At 37.6% G+C, this 18295-nt stretch overlaps 1 protein-coding gene across 15 annotated transcripts in view; it reads right to left on the reverse strand.

Moving 5' to 3' along the window:
• The window catches only part of NEK10 (NIMA related kinase 10), a 233913-nt gene that overhangs the window by 102706 nt on the left and 112912 nt on the right, over window positions 1-18295 (reverse strand). Inside the window, exon 24 of one of the 15 annotated variants that reach the window (XM_077865479.1) lies at window positions 14745-14963. The exons of the other annotated variants lie outside the window; for them this stretch is intronic. Coding sequence (XP_077721605.1) covers window position 14963 — 1 coding nt within the window. The 3' untranslated portion in view covers window positions 14745-14962. Of the gene's footprint in view, window positions 1-14744; window positions 14964-18295 lie in introns of those variants that run through there. 15 annotated transcript variants of the gene reach the window in all.

Consider the following 18295-nt stretch of genomic DNA (forward strand, 5'->3'; position numbering starts at 1 on the left):
GGAATAAACCTCACCAAAGATGTAAAGGATCTATACCCTCAAAACTATAGAACACTTCTGAAAGAAATTGAGGAAGACACAAAGAGATGGAAAAATATTCCATGCTCATGGATTGGCAGAATTAATATTGTGAAAATGTCAATGTTACCCAGGGCAATATACACGTTTAATGCAATCCCTATCAAAATACCATGGACTTTCTTCAGAGAGTTAGAACAAATTATTTTAAGATTTGTGTGGAATCAGAAAAGACCCCGAATAGCCAGGGGAATTTTAAAAAAGAAAACCATATCTGGGGGCATCACAATGCCAGATTTCAGGTTGTACTACAAAGCTGTGGTCATCAAGACAGTGTGGTACTGGCACAAAAACAGACACATAGATCAGTGGAACAGAATAGAGAATCCAGAAGTGGACCCTGAACTTTATGGGCAACTAATATTCGATAAAGGAGGAAAGACTATCCATTGGAAGAAAGACAGTCTCTTCAATAAATGGTGCTGGGAAAATTGGACATCCACATGCAGAAGAATGAAACTAGACCACTCTCTTTCACCATACACAAAGATAAACTCAAAATGGATGAAAGATCTAAATGTGAGACAAGATTCCATCAAAATCCTAGAGAAGAACACAGGCAACACCCTTTTTGAACTCGGCCATAGTAACTTCTTGCAAGATACATCCACGAAGGCAAAAGAAACAAAAGCAAAAATGAACTATTGGGACTTCATCAAGATAAGAAGCTTTTGCACAGCAAAGGATACAGTCAACAAAACTCAAAGACAACCTACAGAATGGGAGAAGATATTTGCAAATGACATATCAGATAAAGGGCTAGTTTCCAAGATCTATAAAGAACTTCTTAAACTCAACAGCAAAGAAACAAACAATCCAATCATGAAATGGGCAAAAGACATGAACAGAAATCTCACAGAAGAAGACATAGACATGGCCAACATGCACATGAGAAAATGCTCTGCATCACTTGCCATCAGGGAAATACAAATCAAAACCACAATGAGATACCACCTCACACCAGTGAGAATGGGAAAAATTAACAAGGCAGGAAACAACAAATGTTGGAGAGGATGTGGAGAAAAGGGAACCCTCTTACACTGTTGGTGGGAATGTGAACTGGTGCAGCCACTGTGGAAAACTGTGTGGAGGTTCCTCAAACAGTTAAAAGTATACCTGCCCTACGACCCAGCAATTGCACTGTTGGGGATTTACCCCAAAGATACAAATGCAATGAAACGCTGGGACACCTGCACCCCGATGTTTCTAGCAGCAATGGCCACGATAGCCAAACTGTGGAAGGAGCCTCGGTGTCCAACGAAAGATGAATGGATAAAGAAGATGTGGTTTATGTATACAATGGAATATTACTCAGCTATTAGAAATGACAAATACCCACCATTTGCTTCAACGTGGATGGAACTGGAGGGTATTATGCTGAGTGAAGTAAGTCAGTCGGAGAAGGACAAACATTATATGTTCTCATTCATTTGGGGAATATAAATAATAGTGAAAGGGAAAATAAGGGAAGGGAGAAGAAATGTGTGGGAAATATCAGAAAGGGAGACAGAACATAAAGACTGCTAACTCTGGGAAACGAACTAGGGGTGGTAGAAGGGGAGGAGGGCGGGGGGTGGGAGTGAATGGGTGACGGGCACTGGGTGTTATTCTGTATGTTAGTAAATTGAACACCAATTAAAAAAAAAAAAAAAAAAAAAAAAGGAATTTGTAAGTAAGAATAAACAGGAATTTATTTTTCACAATTCAGAAAGCTGAGAAATCTAAGATCAAGGTCCTAGCCAATTTTGTCCCTCATCAGGGCCCTCTTCCTGGCCTGCAGTTGGCCACCTTCCTGCTGCCTCACATGACTATGAGGTAGAGGGAGGATTGCACTGGAAGGTGATTGATATTATAAGAGCACCAATCCCATCATGAGCGCCCATCTTCCTGATTTCATTTAAACCTAATTACTTCACAAAGGCCCACCTCCAAACACCATCACAGGACCTTCAGAGAACAAGCAGTCTTCACCTAAAGCCAGGAGGTAACGTTTCAGAGAAGAGACTAAGAGGAGACTGCTAATCTCAGAAGGCATTCCAGGGGATTGAATTAGAAGAGCATGGCAGAGGGGAAGGAATAGTGGTCCATGACAGCCAGTGAAGAGACCCAGGGCATAGTCAGGGATAACAACACTCCCATACTCTCTGAAAGCAGTGGGCTGACTGATCCTTAACCCTAGTTTCTCCTGCTCTAGGCCACATTCTCCACAACCACTAAAGTGACCTTCCCCTAACAGAAAGCTGATCCTATCACCACTTCCAGGGAACAGTTCATGTTCTGCCATTGCCCTGTGAGTCTCATCCCTTAAAAACAACAACAAATCATGTAAAATCCTTCCTTGATCCCAAGTCCTTCTTTAGATACCATCTTTTTCTTCATTCACAAGCAAAGTCTTTTCAAAGAATAATTCCTGTTGGCCCTCTCCACTTCCTCACCCACCATCCATCATTCAACCCAACTCTAGTCCAGCATCTATTCCTACCTTGCCATTGGCAGGGCTCCACCTTAGAGCATCGGTGGATTACTAATTGCCTCACTTATTTTAGGTGACTTGCCCACAATTTTTGACACTGTTTACTGAAACTTACTGTTGAGACATTATTTCTTTCATTTATTCAATAGTTACAAAGTACCTCCAAAGTACCAGGCATGTTCTACTTGCTTAGAATATATCAACAAAGGCCCTTTCCCTTGTGGAGCTTATCTTTCAGTAATAAACAGGGTTCAGGGAAGATATAAACCACAGCACAACACAACTATTAAAAAGTAAATTACATAGTATTTTAATAAGTGATAAATGCCATAGGAAATAGAAAACTTCAGTTAGAATAAAGGAAGTCAGGAATGGATGGGGGGAGGCAGTTGAAATATTAGAAAGGGTAGTCCCTTCCATCCTCTCATTTCCTATATAATGGTGCTTTTTTCCTTCATCCACATGTTAAATGATGTTTTTCTTCTCACTCTTCACTCTCTCCTTGGACAATTATTTTCATACCCAAGGCTTCCTTTAAAACTATATGTGGACAAGTCCCAGATGTAATCACCATCCACATGCCCCTCAGGCACACACATAAGGTATCTCATCCTGTGATGGCTCTGTCACAAACCAGTGATTCTTAGGGTAATGTGCTGGACTGAATTATTTGTCTATTTTACCAATCAGAGCTGAGAATGCATCTAATGTCAAAAACTGTCACACTTTCTTGAAGTTCTTTGGGGGGGGAGGACAGAGGGAGAGAATTTTTTTTATTATTTAAATTCAATTAATTAACATATAGTATATTAGTTTCAGAGGTAGAGTTCAGTGATTCAACAATCTTATATAATATCTAATGCTCATTACATCACATGCCCTCCTTAATGTCCACCACCCAGTTACTCCATCCTTCTACCCTCTTCCCCTCTAGCAACCCTCAGTTTTAAGAGTCTCTTATGGTTTGTCTCCATTTCTGATTCCATCTTTATTTTTCCCTCCTTTCCCCTTTGATTTTGTTTCTTAAATTCCACATGAGTGAGATCATATAATTGTCTTTCTCTGATTGACTTATTTCGCTTAGCATAATACCCTCTAGGTCTATCCACATTGTTGCAAATGGCAAGATTTCATTTTTTGATGGGTGAGTAGTATTCCATTGTATATGTCTTCTTTATCCATTCATCTGGTGATGGTCATCTGGGCTCTTTCCACAGTTTGGATATTGTGGACATGGCTGCTATAAACATTAGGGTGCAGGTGTCCCTTTGGATCACTACATTTGTATCTTTGGGGTAAATCCCAGATAGTACAATTGCTGGGTTGTAGGATAGCTCTATTTTCAACTTTTTGAGGAACCTCCATACTGTTTTCCAAAGTGGCTGTACCAGCTTGCATTCCTGACAGCAGTGTAAAAGGGTTCCCTCTTGGGAGAGAAGACAATCTAAATCAGGCTCCACCCCATCTGGGCCTAATCTCACAACCCTGAGATCATGACCTGAGCTGAAATCAAGAGTTGACCACTTAATCAACTGAACCATCCTCATGTCTCTCTTGAATTTCAAGGGCTATTTCTGACGTATAGCAAAGGGGCCAAGGCATAGCAAAAGGGCCAAGACAAAGGTCAGAGTTTCTGCACCAGGGAGATAGTCAGTTCCAGGGAGTCCTCTTAAACTCTGGAGCCTGTTTTCTTCCAAATTTCTGATGGGACCTGTGACTATTTTTGCACCAATATTATCTTCTGAGGAAAACATGTCTTTATTTTTCTACTTCCACCTCTTCTTCCAATTGCACTTCAAAAATCCTTTGGTTTTTGGGCAGCCCAGGTGGCTCAGCGGTTTAGCGCCGCCTTCAGCCCAGGGCGTGATCCTGGAGACCCGGGATCGAGTCCCACGTCGGCCTCCCTGCATGGAGCCATGGAGCCTGCATCTCCCTCTGCCTCTCTCTCTCTCTATATATATATATATGTGTGTGTGTGTGTGTGTGTGTCTCATAAATAAATAAAACATTTTTAAAAATCCTTTGGTTTTTAAAGATGTGTGTATGTGTGTGCATGCACACGTGCACATGGGAACTTTTTCTTGGTCTGAGAGACTCAGGGCTGGCTATTCTACATCCCACTGAACCTTTGTGATCTCAAGATCCAATGTTTCCACAGCATCTACCACTTCAGATTTATCCCCAATTTCTGATGTGTCCACCATTATCACACCAGTGACCCAAAGATAACCTTCCAAATGCTAATACCTGCCACAAAAGATAAACTTATAATATGTGACAGCTGTGAGTTCATAAGAACAAGCTTATATACAGCACTAATGAGCAGAAAGAAATACTAGAGCTGAGGCAGATTCATTTGTTGAAGGGCATGTGAAATTGGAGCAGAAATTAGACTTTTTAGAGAAATTGAAAAGCTATTATTGAGAAAGTATCTCATTGGCAATATAATGATGTCGCATCTCAGAAATGGTTTTGGGAGATCATAAAAGACAATTTTGCCTAACAAATGTTAGAAATTACTAATAAAAGAATCTTGAGGAATTTAGGACACAGTTAAGGCTAAATTTTTAGAGATAAGTTTCTTTTATTGAAATAACTCACCCAATAATATTTGCTTCACTGGATAAGGATAAAAAGGGACTTTTTTGCATCCCACCACAATGTATTAATGCTGAGTCTATTAAAAAAGTACATTTAGTTCTCAGATTCTGGCTATCAAACTTTCATCTCCCTAGATTGCCTTAAAGAAAAAGGAGAAAGAGAACTAATTTAACACTGCTAAGTAAAAAGAAACAAAAATATAAATCTTAAAAGAATATAAACTATCTGGGAACAAAAGATCTACTATTTGCTCACTCAAGAAGACAAAGCCCCTATGAATTCATGAGGATAAAAACGTGACCTGAAGTGACATAATTAAATGTAGAGGCCAATAATTATAGTTTGTTGAGACTGAAAAAGCAAATTATGCTCTATTTTAGAATGTTTCAATATAGAACATTTAGCAGTAATAGGATGGATAGATTGCATGCATGCACACTCGTGCATGTTGGCACATGTTTATGATTCCTGGAGGTGGGTAAAATGTTTTGGAGAAATAGCTCAAAAAATAATCACTACGGTGGGAGGGGAGTCGATGAAAATTAATGGAGATGACAGAAGTTGGGAGAACCCAGAAGATACAAGTGGCTAGGAGCATTTTCTGGAGAGTGAGCAATGTGATACTCAGCTATTTAGTGAAATGAGCAGGGCTTAACAAAAAGCACTCTAGGCAGAATGATGAACACATTTGCAAAATCCTTCCATGTTCTGATTTTTTTCTATGAGACCCTACTTACTAAGTACCTACAGGCATAGATAGAATATGCTCTAGTCCCTCTAGAGGCACAGAAGTGCAAGGGCATTCCCATCAGCCCAGGGTGTTCTCCACTACAGAAAGGTGAAGGAAGTGTGCTGGAGAAAGAGACAAAGAGGCAGGGGAGCCACAACTAACGGGATGGCCATGGAAACAGGGAGAAAAGGAATTCCACAGGACTGACTGGACGTGAGAAAGAGAATAAGGGAAGGGAAGATCCCTCATTTCCAGTCTGGCTTGGATGATGGGGTGGGTATCGGCATCATGAACATAGATACAGGGGGAGCAGGTATGGGAGAAGAAACTAGATCAATTTGGAATATATTAATTCATGCCTAGGAAATCCAAAGTTGAGGATAGTCAATGGGTAATATCATTATGGATGGGTTTTTTTTTTTTTTTAGGTTTTATTTATTTATTCATTCATTCATGAGAGAGGCAGAAACACAGGCAGAGGGAGAAGTAGGCTCCCTGGGGGAAGCCCGATGCAGGACTTGATCCCAGGACCCCGAGGTCACAACCTGAGACAATGGCAGATGCTCAACCACTGAGCCACCCAGATGCCCCTCATTCTGCATGTTAACAGTCTCTTAAAGTCTTATCCTTAGAGGTTCTGAACTCTGGTATCATAGAAATGTTCTCAGCTCATAGAAGTCTGCTCCCATTAAGTAGATAGCTAAACAGATTTGATATTTCAACAGTTCCAATACTGCTCTAAATGCAAACTTCTTATAAAGAGAAAAGAGAACTGGATGATACATTCGAGAACCATGGAATATACTCTGGCTGAAGAAAACTGGCAGCACCTTAATCACAAATTTTAGGGCCTGCCTGCCCCCGAAGTTACAACTAGGATTGGCAGCTTTAGCCAATAAAAATCCACGATGCTCAGTTAAATTTGAATTGCTAAAATAATGCAGCAGTTGGGACATATTTATACTAAAAACTACAGTATGTAGGGCACAAACTGAAAAACTCCTTGTTGTTTATCTGAAATTCAAATTTTATTTGGCACCCTGTATTTTATCTGGTAACCCTAGTAGCAATGTTATTTGTGTACTCTACATTGTTAGCATTCAAGTCATCCTTCTTATAGAAAGGCATACAAAAAGCTATTTACATATTAAGTATGGTTTTCTTCACTTACTTTATGAAAGTAATAAAAGCAGTGTATTTATATGGGGCATTTGGGACATTTCTCAAAAAGGATCACATTTCTCTCATGTTGCATGAAGACATGTATTAATGTGTCTTAACACCAATGAGATCGATGACTAGAAAGTTCTTTTAAATATAAGCAGCACCTTAAAGTGGGAAACACATATTAATATATAAAATGTTAAATCCAGGCTCAATGAACATATCTTATTTGTAAGGGATTTAGTTAAAAAATAAATACACTGGACTATGATTCATCATGATAGTCTCATTAGTTTCAAGGTTCATGTAGGCCATGACTGCTTTCTAGATGCTAAACTTTCCCATTTGGTCACCTGCCTCCTGGGGATTGGGTTCAGGGAGATGTATGATTCAGACCTCTGAATAACATTTTATAAACTAGAGTGGCAAGACACTCATTGGAAGAATTATCAATAGACTTTATAAGAACAAATGGTAGATGACTCTTAAGACTAAAACCGACTTGTCATTTCACTGATTAATTCAATACTTTTTAAACCAAGGAAGTATTTATATGCAATATATTTAAAACTCATGAATAAATAGATTGATGCTGTTTTATGCAAAATAGGACCTATGAATACCAGTGTGGTTGTCCATCTGCCTTTAACTGATGTGTTGTTTTAACTGGAAAATAAAAAGTCACGTTAGACACAATTTTCCTCCCCGCTCTAGGATCAGTGGACATTGCCCAGGTAGCACAACTGATTTCAGATCATTTTATAAGACCCTGCAATTTGCTGCAGTGTAGAATCTGTTCATGAGATAATTATGTGCAAGTATCCTGAAAAAATTCTATGTGCCCAAGAATGCAAAGTGCTATCATCATCATTTACTATATAGGGAAATCTGGCACCTTTCATGAGTATTGTGATAATAAGCAGGTTAGGAAAAAAAATAAACATCATAGCGGCCATGGTAGTGAAGATGGGATTGTCATAATTCTGAATCCTGAAGACAGATGTCTGACTAGACAACCAAATGAGTATTTTACCTTTGTCCTATTCAAGTCAAATTCAAATAGGTCAAGGACTTTTACCACTTTCAGTGAAAAAAAGCAGGTAGTGCTGACCATACTGTCAGGCTGTCTTTTCCACCAGGTCCAATTTAAGAAAAGCATGTGTGATCTTGAAACACTAATGGTGGCCTATTTCATCTTGTTGCACCTATTCCAACCCCCCTCCCTCTTTCCTCCTAGTTCATGGCAACACTTATTATCTAGCATGTTCACTCTCCTTACCACCAAGCAATACCAGCCTTTAACATACAGATAAGTTCTACCTATTGCATGAAAACTTCTCTTACCAAACCAGCAAACAAAGATGGCTGACACCAAATTGAAAAAGCTCTACAGCTCATACTCTTCCTTAATCACACTTTTATCACTCAATAAATATGTACTGAACACCTACTACAGCCAGGTACTGCTGTAGATGTTGGAACATAACTGAATGAAACACAACAAAAAAACCCTGGCCTCACAGCATTTACTTTATGCTAAGAGAGACAATGTATATATAAGTAAATAAATATAAGTTGATTAAGTCCTATGAAGAAAATAGATGTTATTTTAAAGTAAAAGTATATTTCATGAGTTAGCATTTAACTGTTCTGTGGCACCAAGCAGCTATTTGACCTTTGGAGGCTCTCAATTTTCTCATTTATATGAGAGAGATTTGTAAGATCTATTCCTATTTTGAAATGCTATGTCTATCAATTAAGCTTTCAAAACATCTTAATGATACATATATGCAGTTTTATAAGGAAGATTAAATTTCTTTTTCAGTATGACCTAAGCATTGAGGATAGAATCAACACTGTTTTCATAATTAGAGCACTTGCTACTCAAAAACAAACCTGTAAGCAAGTAATTTTTGATGATGTATTACTTTTTCTACACTACTCAAGCCTGTTTTTTATTTACTTAAACCAAACAAAGGATTTTTTTATTCTAAAAGACAACTAGCACATATTTCAAAGTCACTTTTAAGAATTCATCCTTTTTAACTATAGATGTCTTAGACTGAATCCTCACTGTATTTCCTCATAAAATGCTGGGCAAACAAATCTTAAATCTGTAATCTTATGAGACTGCAGAAGAAAGCAAAGCATTCCTCTTTCATCTCTTAAACATAAATTCCATAACTCTGAATATATGAAAAACCTTTGCCATGGCCTTTGGTAGCTTTCTCATGATTGATTTCATTCTGTCTCGCTCCTCTTGATAAGTAAATCATTTGCTAAACCCCAACAAAGAAAGCTATCTATAACAACAGATTCATAGTGATTTGGGGAGTACAGAAAAGCCTTCTTCACCCACAGGTCTTCCCTGATGCCAATGTCTACATCTCACAATTAGTGGTCTCTTCCTTTGTGTTAAACATTGTAGATGTTCCCAGAAAATTGATAAGGAGAAATGAGAGAGAAAAGATTAAAACATAGGCAACCAATGGCGATAGTATTGATAAACTGGTTGACAATGAGTTATAGAACAATAGCCGAATATACTGAGTTTAAGGCCACATGGGAAGCATCTTCATACTAGAGCTCCTAAAATTAGAGTGTGAAATGAAAACAAAGTAGATGAATAAAGAAGGCTGAAACTCTAAAGAATAAGGGAGGAAGAATTATTATTATTTTTTAAGACTTTTTATTCATAAGAGACACCAAGAGAGAGGCAGAGACACAGGGAAAGGGAGAAGCAGGGTCCCTGGGATCCCAGGATCACGCCCCAAGCCAAAGGCAGACACTCAACCACTGAGCCACCCAGGCATCCCAAAGAGGAAGAATTATGTCACATTTTATGACAACTGCTCTTTGCTGACTATAACTCTGACATGATGAGAAAAACTGTCTTCTTTCATACATGGTTTTGCTGACATTCTGCTCTGCCATATTAAGTTGTTGTCTCTAGTAACCTGACTAAAATTATGGTTTAATAAAAGCAATTGTCCACTGTATGACTTCTACATTTCTGTGTAAAATTTGAAGAATGAGTGTCCATTTTTACCACCATTTTACCCTCGCTAAATTGCTAATTTCCCTCCCTCCTAATAAGCAAGGAGCTAAATGGTTTACCTAAACTTTTTTCTTATTCAACTCACTGAAATGGAAGGCAGGAAGCTTTTACTTTCTCTAGAAGCATCAACCTTAAAAATTTCCATATTCCCAACTCCCAACACCACTGAAATTAATTCTAACAATCTGAATATTTATAAAAATAATCTCCTCTTCTCTCTTCTAAACACAATAACTACAGATTTTCAAAACAGAAAGAAATAAAGACTTTATTCGGTACCAAATTCATTGTGTTACATTTGGGAATTAACTGTTATCTGTGTAGTCCATGGGATGCCAACTCTTTATGGAGAAAATAAATCAATTTAGCTATGACCCTGGTGTGGCTAAATGGAATGATACCTTGACACTGTGGGGCTGTGGAAAATTAGCTATCCTCTTTGTGCTTTGTTTCCTTACCAATACAACAGGAAAATGACCTGTCAAATATGTTAGAAAGATTACCAAATGAACATTTTTAAAATAAAAGGTACAGGGATACCATATTCACTCAAATAATTTCTACTCTCCCCTTTTCCTCAAATGTTGGCAGTTTAAATAGAGGAAAGGGAGAATGAGAAACAGAAAAAGTAAAATAAGGATTGCATTTTGCTTTGTTACCACATTTAGAGATTGTCACCTTAATTTATTGTATCAACACTGAAAGATTCAATGCTTTTAAGCTGATTTTTTTTAAGATTTTATTTATTTATTCATAGAGACAGAGAGAGAGAGAGAGAGAGAGAGAGAGAGAGAGAGAGGCAGAGACACAGGCAGAGGGAGAAGCAGGCTCCATGCAGAGAGCCTGACGTGGGACTCGATCCAGGGTCTCCAGGATCATGCATGCCCTGGGCTGCAGATGGCGCTAAACCGCTGTGCCGCCGGGGCTGCCCTGATTTTAAGTTGATTACTCAATCTCTTTCCTCTCCTTTCTCAAATTTATATTAAGTATAAACTAACAAGCTTTGTTAGTGGTCATTGTCTAAGAAAAGAAACAGATCACACTCAAAAGGAGGGCTCTTGATAGTTAATGAAAAGATGAAGAATTCTAGACAGAGTCATCACAAATTCAATATACCAACAAAAAATAATAAAAGTGACTGAGGACCAAACCAAAAATGATATAACAATAATTCATAACACAAAGGAAACACTTAGGATAAGCAAACAAAAAAGTATTTAGTACAATGATAGTCACTTGTCACTGATAAAAGGTACAATTAAAAATAAAGATTCATGGGCAGCCCGGGTGGCTCAGTGGTTTAGCGCTGCCTTCAGCCCAGGGCGTGATCCTGGGGCCCTGGGATGGAGTTCCGCGTCAGGCTCCCTGCATGGGGCCTGCTTCTCCCTCTGCCTGTGTCTCTGCCTCTCTCTCTCTCTGTGTCTCTCATGAATGAATAAATAAGATCTTTAAATAAATAAATAAATAAATAAACAAATAAATAAATAAAATAAAGATTCATGAACCATAACATATTTGCACTAAATTGCATAAAAATTAACAAAATATGAGCTATTAATAAAATCCACTATTATGAAATGATATGTGCCCCCCCCAAATTCACTACTCTGAGATCCTAACCCCCAATGGGATGGTATAAAGAGTGGGGCCTTTGCAAGGTGGTTACATCATGTAGGCAAAGCCCTCTTAAATGGGATTGAATGAGACTAGTGCCCTTTTAAGAGAAATCCCAGAAAGCTCTCTTGTCCCTTCAACATATGTTAGACACAGGGAGAAGAGAGCCTTTTGTGTACTAAGAAGCAAGCCTCACTAGACACCAAACCCGCCAGTGCCTTGATCTTGGATCTCACAGCCTATACAGCTGTGAGAAATAAATTTCTGTTGTTTATAAACCACCCAGTCCATGACATTCTGTTATAAGCCTGAATTGACTAAGATAACCATTAAATTAAAAAACAAAACACACAATAGTAGATGGAGATTTTTACACACCAACTTATCATTGACATAAATAAGGATTTGGAAGATCTGAATAATTTGTCAATAAATATAGTCAGATAAACATATATTGAGTTCTGTGACCAAAAATAAAATACAGTCTCTTCAAAGAATCTGCAAAACTTGCATAAGCTTTACTACATTTCATGTGTAGCAGACTATTCCTTTGGTGACTTGCCAGTGAAGCACTTTTACTAGTAAGCATGCCCTTGTATACTCCTTTCATATATTATTTCTGGGCTTGGCCCATGTGACTGGCTTTAGCCAATTAGCAAGTGTTATGCTAACAGTTGTTTGGTAAGGCTTGTACATGGAGGCTCTATTTTTTGTAACTCTAATTCCTGAGATACTCTCTCTCAGCTCTCAGCCACCATAATGTAGGAAATTAAGCCTGATTTATCCATATAAAGAAAACACATGGAAGTAAATCAAGGACAAAGCCAATAGTCCCAGGTGAGCTCCCAGCAAATGGCCAATATCAACCACCATTGGAAGAGACTTTTCCCACCCTAGTTGAGCTGCCCAGTTGATGCTGCATGGAGCAGATATAAGCTATCCTCAAAAAACCCTGACCAATTTGTAGAATTTGAGCAAATAACTACTTTAGTATCAATCCACCCATTTGGGGGTAAATGATTATCTGAATCATCAGAGTTTAAAGAATCTCTTAACTTATTCTGAAAAACTGTAATTATAGAAGGTTTATTCTGTGACATAATAAAATCAAATAAAAAGAATAAGATTCAACTAAAGAAAAAGCCCCAAAACATTGAAATACAAAATCACCCATATATATATATATATACACACACACACAAGTTACTTATAAGTGAAAGAGATCAAATTTTAAAAAGGATTTAGAAAATAAAGACAATGAGAATGATACACATAAAAATTAATAAAATCAATATACTTAAAGGATTGAAGTTCTACAAAGTACGTTCACCAACTACACTGGCATGAAACTAGGCAGCATTGACAGAAGGAAATTTATGGAATTCATAAATCTATATGAATTAATCTGTAAAAATTAAACAACACACTCCTAAATAAACAATTGATTAAAGAAATTAGAAGGATAGCTGGAAAATGCCTTGAGATGAATGAAAATGAAAATACAACATACCAAAACATATGGGACATCACTATATCAGTGCTTATTGGGGAATTTACAGCTATAAATGTCTATATAATAAAAGAAGAAAGATCTTAAAAATATTTTCTAACTTACTACCCTAAGTAACTAGAAACAGAAGAGCAAACTAAATTCCAAGCAAGCAGAAGGAAGATAGTAATAAAGATTAATACAGAAATAAAGAATCAAAAAAACAATAGAGAGAAGCAATAAAACAAAAGTTCATTTTTTAAAAATCAACAAAATTGACAACTTTTAGTTAAACTAAGAAAAAAGTGAAAGAGAAGACTCAAAAAACTAAAATTAGGAATGAAAGAGGAAACACTCCTGTTGACCTTAAAGAAGTAAAAGGAAAAACAGAACTATACTGTGAACAATGGTACCGAATTAGATGACCTAGAGGGAATGGAAAAATTACTAGAAATACAGAAAAACACAGAAAATGACTAAAGGAGAAAAAGAAAATTTGAATGGAGTGATAAAATGTTGAATTAATATTTTTAAAAACTTCCCACAAAGGAAAATCCAGGAACCAGATGACTTCACTGATGAATTCCACCAATATGTAAAAGAAGGAACAGCAATCTCTCAAAAACTGTACTAAGAAACAGAAGAGGAAGGAATACTTTGTACCTCATTCAATGAGGACGATATTACCATGATACCAAAACCAAAGGCATAATAAGAAAAATATAGACCAATATCTCTTATGAATATAGACATTAAAAATTCAACAAGCACTAGCACATCGATGTGGATGGAACTGGAAGGTATTATGCTGAGTGAAATAAATCAATCAGAGAAAGGAGATTATCTCTGCTTTCACTCATATGTTTAATATAAGAAATAATACAGAGGATCATAGGAGAAGCGAGGGAAAACTGAATGGGAAGTCATCAGAGAGGGAGACAAACCGTAAGAGACTCTGAACCACAGGAAACAAACTGAAGGTTGCTAGAAGGGAGGTGGGTAGGTAGGTGGCATAACTGAGTGACGGGCATTAAGGAGGGCACGTGATGTGATGAGTACTGAGTGTTATGTGCAACTGATGAATCACTGAACTCTATCTCTGAAACTAATGGAAACTAATGATGTATTATATGTTGGCTAATTGAATTTAAATAAAAAAAAACCCACTAGGACACTGAACCTAACAACATATAAAAAGGATTATACACCATAACCAAGTGAAATTTATCCCAGAAATTCAAGATCGGTTTGAAATATGAAAATCAATCAATGTAATGCACTACGTTGACAGAATGAAAGAAGTCATTTCAATAGATGCAGAAAAAGCATTTGACAAAATCCAACTCTTTCATGATAAAAGCTAGGAATAGAAGGAAACTTCCTCAACCTAATAAAAGACATCTGAACAATTCTCAAGCAATATCACATTTAATGATAAAAACTAAAAATGTCCACTCATAAAGGTAAACACAATCATATTTTTAAAAAATTTTTCCTGATACAAAAAGGGAGACTTTCCAATGCCCTCCTCATCCTTTTTCCTAGTGCATTTGCCTTAGAAAACTTGTCATTGTAGGCCTCTAGGTGGCTCAGTTGGTTAAGTGTCTGGCTCGATTTTGGCTCAGGTCATGATGTCAGAGTTTGAGATCCAGCCCGCTGTCAGGTTCCATGCTAGGCAGGGAGCTGCTTTAGATTCTCTCTTTCTGTCTCTCTTTTTTCCCTCTGCCCTCTCCCCACTTCTTCTCTCTCTGCCTCTCTAAAAACAAAGAGACAAAACCTTGTCATTGTGAATCTTTTCTCTGTCCCTTGAAGATACACATAAATCTTTTTAAAACCTAAATAAGCCTCTGGTCAGTTTTACAACCAGGAGTCTTTTTCTTAAGGATCTGGGAGCCATCTCCTAAAAATGTAACCATTAAAGAAGAGAGTGCCCCTACCTCCCAGTTCCCATGAGAGGGTAAGAATCTAACTTCAGCTGGCACCTGGCTCCAAGTTACAAACCTACCTCCTGTCATAAAGATATGAATTTTTTCTTTTGGATAAAGGCAATTAGCAAACATAGGGGGGTACCCCAATTACCAGGTGAATTTAGGATGAACTATGTGTGACAAATGCTTCTGTCAATTCCACTTACTTGAAGACTAGTTATCATTCATCCTGAAAACATGTGCAAACATGTATGCAAACATTGCGGCATCTGCTTAGTTGTATCATTCCATCTTTACATTTTCTTTAGTGAATTACCTGTGATGCAGACCCCATTCTGGTTTAATGCTTATTCAATAATAAAACTGTTTTATTTCTCTTTGACTTTTGTGGAGAGTTTGTCTGGATTGGCAGGAGATTTTTGTTGTTGTTGTTTATATTTCCCTAACATCTCCTAAGATCAGGAATATGACAAGGATGTCTGCTGTCATAATTTCTACTCAAAATTGTACTGGAATTTCTAGACAGAGGAATTAGGCAGGAAAAGAAAAGACTTATGCACTGGAAAAAAAAAAGGAGAAAAACTATTTCTATTCACAGATGACATGATCTTGTATGTAGAAAATCTTAGAAAATATACAAAAACAATTGCAGCTAAGGCTGCATGATCTAAGATCAATACAAAAAAATCAATTCTATTTATATACATTAGCAATGAACAATCCAAGACTAAATTAAGACAAGTTCATTTAAAAGAGTATCATAAAAGAATAATAAACTTAAGAATAAATTCAACAGGGATCCCTGGGTGGCGCAGCGGTTGGGCGCCTGCCTTTGGCCCAGGGCGCGATCCTGGAGACCCGGGATCGAATCCCACGTCGGGCTCCCGGTGCATGGAGCCTGCTTCTCCCTCTGCCTGTGTCTCTGCCTCTCTCTCTTTCTCTCTCTGTGACTATCATAAATAAATAAAAAAAAAAAATTAAAAAAAAAAAAAAAGAATAAATTCAACAAAAGAAGTATACTATTTGTATACTGAAAATTATAAAACATTGTTGAGAAAAAAGATGACCTAAATAAAAGGAAAACATCTTGTGTTCAAAGACTGGAGGACAATATAGTTCAGATAGCTGAATTAGCTTTCTCTTATTGTTACAACAAATTACCACAAACTTAATGGCTTAAAACACAAATGTATTATCTTCCAGTTCTAGATGGTTCCAAAAAGACTCTGCCAGGCCAAAATCAAGGCTTTGGCAAAGCTGCATTCTTTTCTGAAGGTGCAGAGGAAGAATCCATTCCTTTTCCTTGCCTTTTCCAGCTTGTAAAGACCACCCCCATTCCTTGACTCATGGTCCCTTCCATTTTCAAAGCCAGCAATGACCAGTTCAGGATTTGACATAACACATCACTCTGACACTCTCCTGCTTCTCTTTCATATTTAAAGTCACTCATCATTACATTGGGAGCAGCACCTCTATCTGCTACCTTATTCCCCATGTCATGTGACATACATATTCACAAGTTCCAAGGACTGTATTAGGATTGTGAATATCTTGAGGCAGCAGGTAGCAGTGCAGGGAGCTGGAGGAGTTCACTTTTCTGCCGATTACAATGGGAACATTCGCAAAACTGATCTACAGATCCAACTCAGCTGAGGTTTTCTGCAGAAATTGACAAGCTAATCCTAAAATTTATACGATAACACACAGGACACAGAATAGTCAAAATAATCTTGAAAAATAAGAGCAGAATTGGAGGACTCACACTTCCTATTTTTAAAACTTACTACAAAGCTACAGTAATCAAGACTGTGTGACAGGTATAAGGGTAGGCATATTTCAAATAAATCTTTATATTTATGGTCAAATGATACTTGATAACAAAGCCAAGACAATGCAATGGGGAAAGAATTATGTCTTTTCAACAAACTGTGGTAGGACAATTAGATATCCACATGCAAAAAAATTAACTTAAAACACTATCTCACATCATATGTAAAAACTCTAAATGTATCACAGACCTTTTGTTTTTCAAGATTTATTTATTTATTCATGAGAGACACACAGAGAGAGCGGCAGAGACACAGGCAGAGGGAGAAGCAGGCTCCATGCAGGGAGCCCGATGTGGACTTGATCCTGGGTCTCCAGGATCAGGCCCTGGGCTGAAGGCGGTGCTAAACTGCTGAGCCACCCAGGTTGCCCTGTATCACAGACCTAAACATAAGAATTAAAAGTATAAAACTCTTAGAAGAAAATATAGATATAGGTCTTTATGATCTTGAATTAGACCTTGATTTCTCAGATAGGATACTTAAGCACAGCAACTAAATCAGAAGTTGGCTTTCATCAAAATTAAAAATTTTTATGCTTGAAAGACACTACAAGAAAGTAAAAAAAGAATCCACAGAATCCTGGAAAAATATTTGTAGGTCATATACCTAATAAGGGCCTGGTACACAGAACAAGAATTCTTATGATTCAATAATTAAACAAAAATAATCCAATTTACTAATAAGCAAAAAAACCAAGTTACAAGGAAATTGCATTAGTCACAAGGAAATGCAAATCAAAACCACAATGAGATAATACATCATTATCTAAGATGACTAAAGTCAAAAAGACAAATACCAATAAATGCTGAGGATGCTGGGGAGAGACTGCAATCCTCATATGTTGCTGGTGGGAATATAAAATGGTGCAGCCACTTTGGAAGACATCTTGGCAGTTAGCCAAAGAGTTAAACACAGAGTTACCACACATTGAGGAGTATGACTCCAGACTGTGCCAAAATCCTATGTGTAATCTTTCAGGCTGACCATAGGCAGTTGCAAAGCTTTGATGAGCAGATCTCACGGAGTCTAAGTTGCCCTCTCCACACCAGACCTGTTGCATTGTGGGTGTGTTATAGTTCCTGGAAGGAGTAGCATTCAAGCACTCAGCCTACTCAACCCCAACCAGCCATGTTCATATGTATAGCTACATTTCTAGCCCAGAGGCCTCCTTACAGAGACCTTAACTGGCACACTTTCTAGGAACCTCAGCTAAGACCACTTTAGGGGGGCCCTGGCTGAGATCGGGCTTTCAGCTGCTGGCAACACTTCCACATACTATTAATGAATAGCTGTACACATTGTAAGTATATAAAAACATGGAAGAATTTCAG

Source organism: Canis aureus, chromosome 22 (genome assembly GCF_053574225.1).
Source record: "Canis aureus isolate CA01 chromosome 22, VMU_Caureus_v.1.0, whole genome shotgun sequence".
NCBI classification, from domain to species: Eukaryota; Metazoa; Chordata; class Mammalia; order Carnivora; family Canidae; genus Canis; species Canis aureus.